This window comes from Pelodiscus sinensis, chromosome 14, assembly GCF_052426305.1.
Source record: "Pelodiscus sinensis isolate ZL-2025 chromosome 14, ASM5242630v1, whole genome shotgun sequence".
Lineage (NCBI taxonomy): Eukaryota > Metazoa > Chordata > Testudines > Trionychidae > Pelodiscus > Pelodiscus sinensis.
In genome coordinates, this window is record NC_143065.1 from 23,652,012 (window position 1) to 23,664,339 (window position 12,328).

At 39.3% G+C, this 12,328-nt stretch overlaps 1 protein-coding gene across 12 annotated transcripts in view; it reads left to right on the forward strand.

Moving 5' to 3' along the window:
- The window catches only part of SEMA6D (semaphorin 6D), a 365,529-nt gene extending 356,734 nt beyond the window's left edge, over positions 1–8,795 (forward strand). For 5 of the 12 annotated variants that reach the window (XM_075897219.2, XM_075897218.2, XM_075897220.2 and 2 more), the window contains 4 exons: positions 294–385; positions 752–808; positions 2,511–2,678; positions 5,148–8,795. In XM_075897219.2, coding sequence (XP_075753334.2) covers positions 294–385; positions 752–808; positions 2,511–2,678; positions 5,148–6,451 — 1,621 coding nt within the window. In that variant the 3' untranslated portion in view covers positions 6,452–8,795. The remainder of the gene's footprint in view (positions 1–293; positions 386–751; positions 809–2,510; positions 2,679–5,147) is intronic. The other 7 variants (XM_075897224.2, XM_075897227.2, XM_075897225.2 and 4 more) reach the window with 7 other exon arrangements.
- Positions 8,796–12,328: the final 3,533 nt, after the last annotated feature.

A 12,328-nucleotide genomic window follows, 5' to 3' on the forward strand; every position in this document is an offset into this window, starting at 1 on the left:
TATCTTTAGATAGGCATGCCAAACTCTAGTTGATACAGTTCTAGTTGTATGGATATAACAGCAAAGAAGAATGGTTGTCCTTATATATAAAAGTTAACAATTATTGTGAGAACTTAATTGCTTAGTGTAAGTCCTTAAAATTTTAAAGCCTGTACATAATTTTTTTATGTAATATAGAGTCTTTCTGCTATCATGCAACTCCCCTTTTCCCTAAAATTGCTGAATAACTGTGTGTCTGGTTTATGCTTTCAGAAGAAAATCATTTGTTTCTCTGCTAATGCTATTAATTGCAGGTTCTCTTTGTTTGTTTCATACAACCACAGCACTGGAGGATATGAGCAAGATGTAGAATATGGCAATACAGGACAGCTTGGGGACTGCCATGGTAAGACACAGTCACTGCTTTTAATTTATAATGTGTCAACAGGAGTTTGTGGCCACGCTTCACTGTGGATGTTAAATTTATGATGATCCATTCAGTGACACACTGCACGCGCCACCTAGTGTTACCACGAATAGTCACAAAGCTGAGCTATTTCGGCAGGGATAGCAGAGATGTTTTACCTCTTCCTCTGTACTCCCCCCACCCCCCACTTTGCTATCGACTCCAGAGAGCTGCAAGGTATTGAACAATTTCCCTTTTTTGTAACAGATCGTATTTTCTTTTTTATTTTCAGTTACTCAGGTCTTAAAATCTTTTGCTTTCTTTTGGTTACTTTTCACTGATTACTTGTTCCTTTAATTCTTTTAGAAATTTTGCCTACTACAACTACACCAGATTACAAAATATTTGGCGACCCAACATCTGGTTAGTTTTTTTTAATTTTTTTGAATTAATGACCTTTTCTTTCCTTCAGTTCAGCATTTTCAGCCCTTTTTTCCCTTTCTTTTGCGCAGGTGACAAGTCTTCATTTTTGTGCTTTTACTCATGTTCCCACTGATAGTAAACCTAGCTGGACTCTTGCTCAGCACTTCACCCTGTGTAGCCGCATGTTAACAGCTCATTATTTATTGAGACACATCCTTTATTCAAGAGCCTGATTAACATAGATGACATCTTCACTGCACGAAAGTCCACTCAGCTTTACTCTTTCCTCCCCCATGCATTTGTGAATGCCCCTCTCTATCCTTTCTAATATATGGATGGCAAAATCTCATCATCTTCCTTTTTCTCTTTTCCCCTCCCCCAATCGTATAAAGCAAATACACATTTTCTAATATGTGTATTTCTGTGTTTTGGAAATGTTTTGATAGCTATGCTAATGTTCATCATTTAACATCACAAACGGTATAGCACAACAGGGGCTAGAACAGACACATACTGGTTGGTGCAGTGTTGTCCTAGGACCTTCATACCCTTTCAGCATTTTTTTCACAGCATTTTTATTGCAAATCCCTAATTTCCAGGAACATAGGAGCCAATGTTGCTGTATTGAACTCAGTAGTAAAACCCTTATCCGTTTCAACAGAAGCAGCCATTATTTTCCAGAATTTGTTCCAAACTGAAACTTGCACTCTAGGGGTTCGGCTCTAGGGGACATTCTTGTTTGACAAATCTGAAGGAAATCTGTTTGGCTGTTTAAATTGTGGGAATGCAACAACATTTGGTTTCTCATAGTATTTGTTCCTGTAGCGCAACAAGAGAACTGTGTTTGATAAATATTTTGCAGATTTTATTTCCCATAATATAATTGTGTGTGTAAATATGGGGGAGGGTGACAGGCATATTACTGAAGTGCTGCTTTACTCACATGAAAGTTTACTTCAACTTTCAGTCTGATTTTTTTAAAGACAGACATAACCTGATGTTTGAGCCCTGAAATAGCTCATATTTAAGTGCTTACTCTTTCAAGGCAATCCCTACTTGCAGGCACACATGGATAAATCTGTCTAGCCCTGTGCACATAAATCAGGGATTTGCACCTACACAGTAGGCTCAGTGTAGACTATTAGACTTAATAGGTTTGCTGCTTATGAACATTACCACATAGGCCATAATGACTTTATACACTAAATTCATTACTAAGAAGGATCTAGATAGCATATTCCCTAGGAGCCATTACAATATAAGGGGTAAAAAATGTGTATCAGCTCTAATGGAGCTGATCTGGTTTCCCAGGAATATTTAGCATTTTGGCCTCTCCCAAGGTCACTAATACATATCTTTTTAGAGATTTTTAAGACAATGAACCAGCTTGTCTAACAGTAAGCAATACAGCAATAAAGTAGAAATAAGTTGTGCTTTTCCCCTACTCCTTCAGTTGCTCATATCTTCCCCACTACCTTCCATTTGATTTTCCTGGTTTTTGAATAACAGCTTTAATGTATAATTTGTACTTTTAATCTGATTTTTGGCAGCCGTATGCACTTCTGTAAAATATAGGTCATATATTGCCCTAATATCTAACTCCCATTAAATGCCTTCTTGAGCTATAATTTAGAAATACCACAAAACCGTGAGGAAAGCCTGTTTGTAATACACATTAATAAAAATCTGTTTGCCATCACAGACATGGAGTTATCCACAGCTTCCATTACCACAATGGCAAGTATCCCAGTTATAGCACCTAAAGTGACTGGTTCCTGGAAACCTAAAGTGACTGGCTCTCGGAAATTTGTAGTTCAAGATGACCCAAACACATCTGATAATCCTGATCCATTATCAGGTGTCCCAAAGGGTAAGGCCTTACCAGGGAATACATTACAGCTGAATGGAAACCTGATAAGCATCATTAGAATTTTGAAAATGCTGGGACAAGTATGATTTACTCTATTTCCTGTGAACATACAGAAGGTGCAATCATAGTCCTCTTGCCCATTTAATGTATGTGGGCAAAGTGAAGTTCATAGTTTGCAAAACTCCAGCTGAAGTCAGCAGGAATTCTGGGTGCATGGCAAATATAAATTCAAACCTTACGTTACTCACCTACTCAACAGGTGATTGGTTACTAGAGCTAAATGAAATATTTCAGCTGAAACTGTTGCTAAAAGAAGCAGATTCAGATCAACCAAAATATTTTTCACATTGATTTCACTGAACTGTGGTTAAATAAACCCAAACAAACAAAACTGAAAACAAAAGCAAAACATTTGTTTCTACACTTTGGAAATGAAACATTTTAATTTTTCAATTTGAAACAACTTTTTGATGTAAAATGTACTTTGTGTTTTAAAATATGCAAGTTAAAAACATGACTTTTTTTCTTTTACCTTTTGGTTTACGAAAATTTTGGAAAGAAAATCATTTTAGGATGACCCAAAACAGTCTTTTAGAATGGCTAGTGAACTGAAAAATCCTTCAATGGGCTATAGCACAAAAGTAGCTCTAGAGTTTGGATGAGACTGCTGGTCCTCTCATCCAAGCACACAGTGCCTTTATGTATTGGCTAATGTCTAAAGTGCAACGTAACAGCCCATTTGTATGTGGACAAAACTGCTCAGATGAGGTCCAATGTTATACTTGTTGAACACCCAAAACTCCCATTCAGTTTAGTGAGTTTGCAAGGAAAGCAGGTCAACTTTGAGGCTGAAATTATACATTGGAGAGTGGAGCATGTGCACTTGCACACAGATAGCTGTGTAGTCTCTCAATACACGTTTCCTACTCATCTGAAAACTAAGAATATATTGTAAAGTCTGATTTATAGATTATATACAATCCATCAATTGCTTTGCCTCCTTTCAATCAAGTTAAACTTTGCATAGGTTATTACAGAAACAAACATTTCAGATTGGCAAAAAAAATATTACAATCAACAACTGCCAAAACTTCAACTGAAATTTGTACTGGTACATAGAATATCTTGGTGACTGATATATTTGCAAAATTCTGTATTTAATGAAAAAGTCACAAGCCAAGGGAAGATCCTCAATTCTACAAGTCACCCAAATATATCAGGTTTCCCATCAGCCATTATGGCAGTACATTTGTCATTTTAACGTCTTTCGGTTGTTCTCAGTATTATTTGCTTTAAGTTAATATGTTTTTGTTCTAATTTGCTCATTTCTTATTCACATTCTGTGACATTACTATTAGTGAATCTTTCCTTTTCTCTTCTGCACAACACCATTAAAACCTATAACCCTGGACATTAACAATATTTGAAGGCTTTACCTCTAAAAACAAGTCAATATGTTTAGAGCCCTTTAAATCCATGGATGTTTGCGGCTGTTTTTTGAAGATATGGATGTGGCTATGGATACAAATTTTGTATCCACTCTGGGGCTCTAAATATGTTCCTATACTCTCAACTCTTCTTCATTTTACCTTCCCTGGGTATAGTTAACAGAGTTACTTCTAGAAACTAACATTGTCTTAATTGCAAGCTGACTGTGGGTGATTTAAAAATAAAGAATTAAAAAATTGAGAGATACTGTGATATGTGACGTATACTAATAATATTTATTCATTCTTTTAGATTTTAACAAACTCTAGTGCTTTTTATTAACCTTATATTTTTAAATTATATGCAGTTTGGAATACTCATTACCAAGTACATAAGAAAAAAACATTAAGATACATGAATAAAATAGTGTAATCTTAAATTGAAAAAAAGTAAATAATCATTCAGAGTATGGTTCTCTAAGCACAGCAAAGTATAAATGTATTAGTTCATGTGTTTTGCACAATAAGAACATGCTTATAAACACCACAATATGTACATTATTCAGTCTTACATAACATTTACATAATCCTATCTCTCCTTTGATTTATGAGTTGGGTAAGAAATTGAGATAAATATTCTTCCATGAGTTATTAATTGCAGTCTGGCAGAGTAGCACCTTCTAACCCCAATTTTCCAGCAGAAATTGTTAATACTAATAACATACAAACCAACATTTGTGAGCCTTAAAGGATATTGTGGATAAGGATAGACACTAGAATGGAATAGAGTGGAATGCTGGCAGGCTTTTCTCATTTGTAGATGAAATGGAGAGTTTCCATTTGCAATACTCAATACTAGCACAGTAACTTTTATTTTAGAAAAAGTACACACTCCAGCATGAGAGAGGATAGAATCCAGACTATGTTAACAAACACTCATCTAATTATATATCCTTGTCCTTCATCAAGGCAGGCAGCTGTTGTTTTGGATCATGTAAGTGTGACCGATATTATTTTAATGTACCACATATGTTTGTTGCAGGTGTAAGGTGGGAAGTACAGGCAGGAGATTCCAACCAAATGGTACACATGAACGTCCTGATCACTTGTGTCTTTGCTGCTTTTGTACTGGGAGCCTTTCTTGCAGGAGTGGCAGTTTATTGCTACCGAGATTTATTTGTACGGAAATCCAGAAAAATACACAAAGATGCAGAATCTGCTCAGTCCTGTACTGACTCCAGTGGAAGTTTTGCTAAATTGAATGGGCTATTTGATAGTCCCATCAAAGAATATCAGCAAAACATTGATTCACCAAAACTGTACACAAATCTGTTGAGTAGCAGAAAAGAACTGCCACCAAGTGGTGATACAAAATCCATGATAATGGACCACAGAGGTCAGCCTCCAGAATTAGCTGCACTTCCTACTCCTGAATCCACGCCAGTACTGCAACAAAAGACACTGCAGGTGATGAAGAGTCAGTCAGACAAGGCACATAGCAACCTCAATACTTCAAGAAAAGAAACCCCTCTTAAAAGCCCTCAGTTTTTTCCTTCTAGTCCTCCGCCCCATTCTCCATTAAGTCATGGACATATTCCCAGTGCTATTGTTCTTCCCAATGCTACCCATGACTACAATATGTCATTCTCAAATTCTAATGCACATAAAGCCGACAAAAAGATGCAAAATATTGAGCATCCACTTACAAAACCATCAAGCAAAAGAGACCACCGGAAATCTGTTGATTCTAGGAACACCTTGAATGATTTTCTGAAACATTTAAATGAAACTCCTAATAATCCCAAATCAATTATGGGAGACATTCAAGTGGCTCACCAGACTTTAATGCTGGATCCAATGGGAAATATGTCTGAGATTCCACCTAAAGTTCCTAACAGGGAGGCATCTTTATACTCTCCGCCATCTACTCTTCCAAGAAATAGTCCAACAAAACGGGTGGATGTCCCTACCACCCCAGCAGTACCAATGACTTCTTTAGAAAGACAAAGGGGCTATCACAAAAATTCTTCACAAAGGCATTCAATATCTGCCCTTCCTAAAAACTTAAACTCACCAAATGGTGTTTTGTTATCCAGACAGCCTAGTATTACCCGTGGAGGGTACATGCCTCCTGCTACAGGCACAAAGATGGACTACATGCAAGGGACGCCTGTCAGTGTTCATCTACAGCCTTCTTTATCCAGACAAAGCAGTTACACAAGCAATGGAACCCTTCCTCGCACAGGGATAAAGCGGACACCATCCATAAAGCCTGATGTGCCACCAAAACCCTCATTTGTTCCTCAAACAACTTCAGTCAGACCACTGAATAAATACAGCTACTAGGACTGGTATATTCTATTAGTATGTGGTATTGACCTGTACAGGTTGTGGGATGATGTTGTGGGAGAGACATAAGACAGAGATTTGCTTATAATTAAAGAGAACAAAGTGGCCAAAGAAACTGTCTTTACTTCAGCAACATCTATGTCTTGCCACACATTGCTACAGCAAGACTTGCTAAAATAAACAAAGGAAGGTGCTGGTCATTAAATTTCTTTTGTTTGGAGCTAAGGAGACATGTAGCACAATGGGAGTGGGGCTACTTTATTCTAACTAACTGATAAAGTACTTGGAAAAATCTGTAAGCAATTACTTGAAAATGGGTTCAATTTTAGACTGCCGTTACACGTGGTCTTCCCATTAAATGTGAACATTTTAGTATGTATGCATTCACCTTGCCTCTTGCACAAATGTCGGAAAATGGTAATGTCTCAATGAATACCTGGGTTAATAAGCAATTTGCTGAAATTCAGTCTCTGGCCCAACAGTAGCATTGTTTGTTTCTACGTTTGGCATTTTATTTATGCCATGGATAAAGCTCTGTATGTGTGTGTGTGGGTGTGTGTGTGTGTACTGTACACACTAGGTTGTATGTAGATTGCCATCGCATCTCTTATGCTGTAGAATTGTTTACATTGATCATGACTGAACAAATGACTCTCTTCCTTCTGCAGTCCATTGGGTTCAGTTTGGAGACAGCTAAAGAGGAACTGTGCACCTCAGTCAGCATTCCAGATTCTATAAATTGCCGAATTAGTAATCCAGTGAAAGCATACACTTATGTTAATTCTAAAATAACATGATGCTGCTATTAATTCAAATCTGTGCATTTCAAATCTAGTGTGTGTGTGGGGGGGAGGGATGTGGGGAATCTCACTGTACTTCCACAGTTCCTCCATTAAATACCTGGCCACTGTGAATTTGAGCCCCTGTAATTCTCAGCGAGGGCAGCTAATAATTTAGAACACACTAGGCATTGCCTGTATAATAAAAGGTTACCTTTTTGTTGCTTTTAATAACATCTTACACTCTGATAGACCCTAATCAATATCAAGGAAGAAGCACTAATTGGCAGAAGCAGAAGCAGTCTGTGAAAACTCAACTGTAGTGCAATCAATTTGTTTATGTTGTGTAATGTAAGTATTTTCTTCAAAGTCATGCAGGTAATGACGATATTCTGTACATATTATGTGTGAGTTTACCTGAATCTGTGCATTTTGTGCCTTATTCATGCGAATGATAAAAGTACTAAGAATCAAGTGTCCTCCATATAGCACATATTTCCTCAGTGCCAGTTGTAACTCTCTTAACAAGCACCCAAAAAAGATAAAAAAGCAAGAATAAATTAATGGTAAATAAAGGCAGCCGATAAATCAAGAAGACAGCAGTATTAAATCACCTTGCCATGATAAACATTCCACTGATCAGTTATAATGTGAAATCAAGTAAGGTTTCTAAGGTAATGGAACACCTGCTAAAGTTGTATAAGCTGTTCAGTAGGTTTTACAGTATCCACGTGCAGGTTAATGTTCAACACAGATGGCTGTTTTAGCTTGCAGACTACACTCTGCCATATTGTTTATTGAACATAACTGTAGAAGTAGCCATGGCAGAGGAATACTCGTTAACTAGAAAGACAAATAACTTCAGTCGGTTTCTGAAACAATGAAGATTTATATTACATATCAGAGGAAGAGAAAAGGTTAGTCTGAAAAGTAGATCACTGTTACAGAACATAGAATAAAGAATAGAAATTATTCCTTTTTTATTTCCTCTTCACATGAAGGCTGTTTTTGGTAAGGAACTTTTATTTCCTGAGACCTTTGAATCCAAAATCCTGTGATCTCTTTTCTTAAACATTTCAGTCTTGCGACTAAAACAGTACAGATTAATAACAAAAAACCAAAATCTACAGTCTCCAAATGACAAAAATGGATTTGAAATCACTTTACAAATATTAATTAATACAGACTTGTGTGGAACTGAAACATAAATGTATGTGAACCCTGATATGAATCCTGATAACTTTCTGTAACATTGTGCTGCCTTGTAGATGGTAATGTGAGTTCTATCAGTATTTATGTTGAAATTTCTAACATTCAACCTAGTCATTCTGTTAATTTAATAATACAAAAGATGCTTTATCCATTTGTGCAAAGGTAAACGCAGATTGTATCTTTTTTAATGGTACGGCATAAAAAGTAACCCTAAAAATGAAGCTGCTCTATACCACAGAGTACTTTAACATGTATAGATATCTTGTAAACTTGTATTGTGGATGTGTAAATAATATGTTCTTTGGGTTTTTAACACCGCATGTAAAGTCAAAATAAAATATTCAAATCTACTGAATTTTTAACTTTTTTGTTACTGAACATATTTATAACATGTTTTCCCTTCAATAAGATAATACTACTTATTTTTAATAGCTTCATTAAGAAACCACAGACATCCCCTCATCAGCAGTAGGGTATCATGCAGATGGCAAAAGATTGATTATATAGTACACAGGTGTACTTCTGTTTTTATAACGGTCTAATGCTGACATGAAGGCTCTTGAGAGCCTTACGCAGACAACTGTTATACTCCAGAGTTAAAAATAAAACATCAAAACGATTGGTGTGGGGAGGGAAAATGTAATATTGTCTCTGATTAGTCCACATGATTCATTACTCAGATGCATTTTAATTCAAAAAACACAACACTCCCTTCTAAAATCTATAATGGAACTTGATTTCATGTTTACAAGCTGGCAGATTTGCTTCCTGTAAATCTTTCTCTTTAGTGTCTGGTAACCCTTCTCTGTTCCGTCCCTTATGCAAATGCAGCACACTGTTAAGTCGGACACTTCCCCCCCCCCCCCCCCAGATAATAAACTGTCACAAGTTCCAGAAAAACCATTTTAAACTTAAAAGCAATCAAGTATCAGCACGTCCCTAAGTAACTGATGCAGTTTACTACTGTTTGTATTTGGGACTGGTGTAAAACTGGCAGAACTATACAACAATGCACATCCTTTAAACCATACAGTTGAATGTATTGAATATGTACCAACATCATGGTTAATTTAAAAATAAGCAAGGCAATGTAATAAAGCAAATTTCGGTATTCTTTTATTAATACAATTCGCTTTTAAGTAATTACAAAGCATTTTTGTTCGTGAAGTTTGTTTTTCAGATCATTAATAACCTGTACTTACTGTTCAAGATATACCAAAGGAGTGGCACCTGAAAGTAGTTTTACTAAAAACATGTTTTCTGTTAGCCACAGGATGAAAACTTGATAATCAATATATATTTTCTAGACCAAAAACAAAGTTAGATTTATTTGTAGCCCATTTTAGCTGCTGCACATTTAAATCTGTATTTAATTTGTAATTTTCATTTTTCTCAACCTAATTACTTTTCGCCCTTGCTGAAACTGAATAGTCAGACAGTAATGGTATAAAATGACCAGGAATCAGTGACTCAACCCCTAAAATACATTTAGTTCAACACAGTAGGATGTTTTTGTTCATGCTATCTCCAAGCCTTCTATATCCATCACCAGAGTCCACATATTTTTATATTGAAGTTTTACACATTTCCCAGAATAATTTGTCTTTTATTAGTATATTACACAATAGTTCATCAGTACAGACACTCTTAGGGCATGTCTACATGGCAGCATTGTTTCAAAATAATTAACATTATTTCAAAGCAACAAGGTGAGCATCTACACAGCAAGCCTGTTAGTTTGAAATCATTTCAAAATAACGAGCTTCTTATTCTGAAATCTGTAACTCATTTTACGAGGAATAATGTTTATTTCAAAATACTTCAGCGGAGTAGCCAAGTTAGTCTGTAAGAGGAAAAACTTAAAAAACGACAAATAATGTAGTAGCACCTTAAAAACTAACAAAACATGTAGATGGTATCATGTGCTTTTGTGGGCACAACCCACTTCTTCAGGTCATCTGAAGAAGAGCACACCGAGCCCCTGCCAGGAGGAGGAGGAATTGGAGGGGACCCCATAGCACCCTCTCCAACAAGCAGCATCTGCCACTCACACACACCTCCCTCAATACCCTCCCCTACTCCAGTGGGCAGGGATAGAAGTCCTTGCTCTGTGGGACGCCACCACTGCTAGATCCAGCACGTGCATGGCATGCAGGGAAGCTGAACTGGCCCATCACCCTCCTCCCGCCCACAGGCTCCTGTCCTGACTGTCACCTTCCCATGCCTGCTTGTCCCTGAGGCCTAGCAAGGCTCCCCCCTGGGACATCTGTGCCCCTGCATATCGCCTGTGTCTGACTTAAGACCTTTTGGTGTTGGCTCAGCGATGAGGGCTAGACTTCAGGCACAGTGTCTCCTGGGATGACTGTCCTACTCTTTGTTCTTCACAGCTGGACCAGCTGCGAGTGGGGTGTGAGCCCCATCTCCTGTGCCAGCCCCAGGAGACCTGCAGGTGCTGCTGACCCCATGAGGACCTCGAGCGGGAACACATCACCTGCCTCAGTTCTCTACAGCAGTCTCTGGAGCAGCAGGACTGGAGGTTGGACATGGACCTGGAGAGGCATCATGCTGACTGGGAGCTGCATCACACCACCTGGCAGGAGCCACCCCAGTCCCATACAGTGCTGCCGTCAATTGAGTGGTCCAGCAGCTGATCTCCACACCTGCGCCTTCCCAAGTCCCTGCCACACCCACTCCTGCCCCTCCGACTTCTACCCCTAGACCGCCCCGTGGCTGCTGAGGGCCCACATACAAAGCAGTGGGAGCACCTGAGGCCGGTGCCGGTCCCACCCCATCCCTCACCTTCCCTCTTCCTAGGTTTTTTCCCAAAAAACCACCCCCGTTCTAGATTTCCCAAATAAAAACCAGACAGTTCATTCTTTCAACAGCGAGCAAGGTCTTGTTTATTTTATCTGCAGGGCAGAGAGGGAGGAGGGGGGGGAAATGAGGGCAGGGGGAGGGAAGGGTGTGGGAGGAAAGGCACACTGGGGCACTGCAGAGGCCCCTTGTGCAGAGGCTCGGTGGGGAGAGTGTCTAAGGTATCCTTGTCTGAAAATCTTCCTCAGAGCTTCTCCGATGTGCACAGCCCAAAAGGCCCTTGTGAGCTGGTCAGCCTCTGCCCCCACCCTGGCAGGAACGTCTCTCCCTTATTCTCACAAATATTGTGGAGGATACAGCAGGCCACCATCACTTGGGGGAAGTTCCGGTCACCGAGGTCTAGTCGGGTGAGGAGAAGGCCACTGCTGGTCGTCCCACCACTCCATGATGATGTGGGCTCAGCAGTTGGAACTGGTGTCCCATTGCCAGAAGCAGCAGTGCACACTGTGCAGGGGAAGGCGGGAGGGGCTGTGTTGCATGAGCAACATGTGGAGAGAGGAGAGGAGGTGTCCCGGAGGGAGTGGCGGGTCCATTTCCTGCAGAGCCATGAGGGCAGCCTGCAGTAACTGCACCAAGTGGTGCAGCATGAGGTCTTTCAGCAGGTCCAGCTCCAGGGCTGGAATACTGTGGCATCCACAAGGGCAACCAGAGCAGGCAGTGAAAAGAGTTTGCTGTCCCTCAAAGAGGTAGGCAAAGGTGAAGAGCCTGAGACACGACTGTACGGGGGGGGGGTCCCTTTAAGCATGAGTCTCAGCTAGCTTCAGGCAGCAGATGCAGGAAGTGACTGCTATTCTGATGCCTTGCCTGATGTGCTCCTGGGTTGGGCCTTAAATGCAATTCAGCTGCCAATCAGTGTGGCTGCTCTATTTCGAAACAGCTCTTTGCTATTTTGATGGGCATTTGCTGTGTAGATGTGCTATTTCAAAATAGATTTTTTGGGAGTCTTTAATTCTGAAACTGCTTATTTCGAAATAAGCACATAGTGTAGACATACCCTGTATGTCATAAT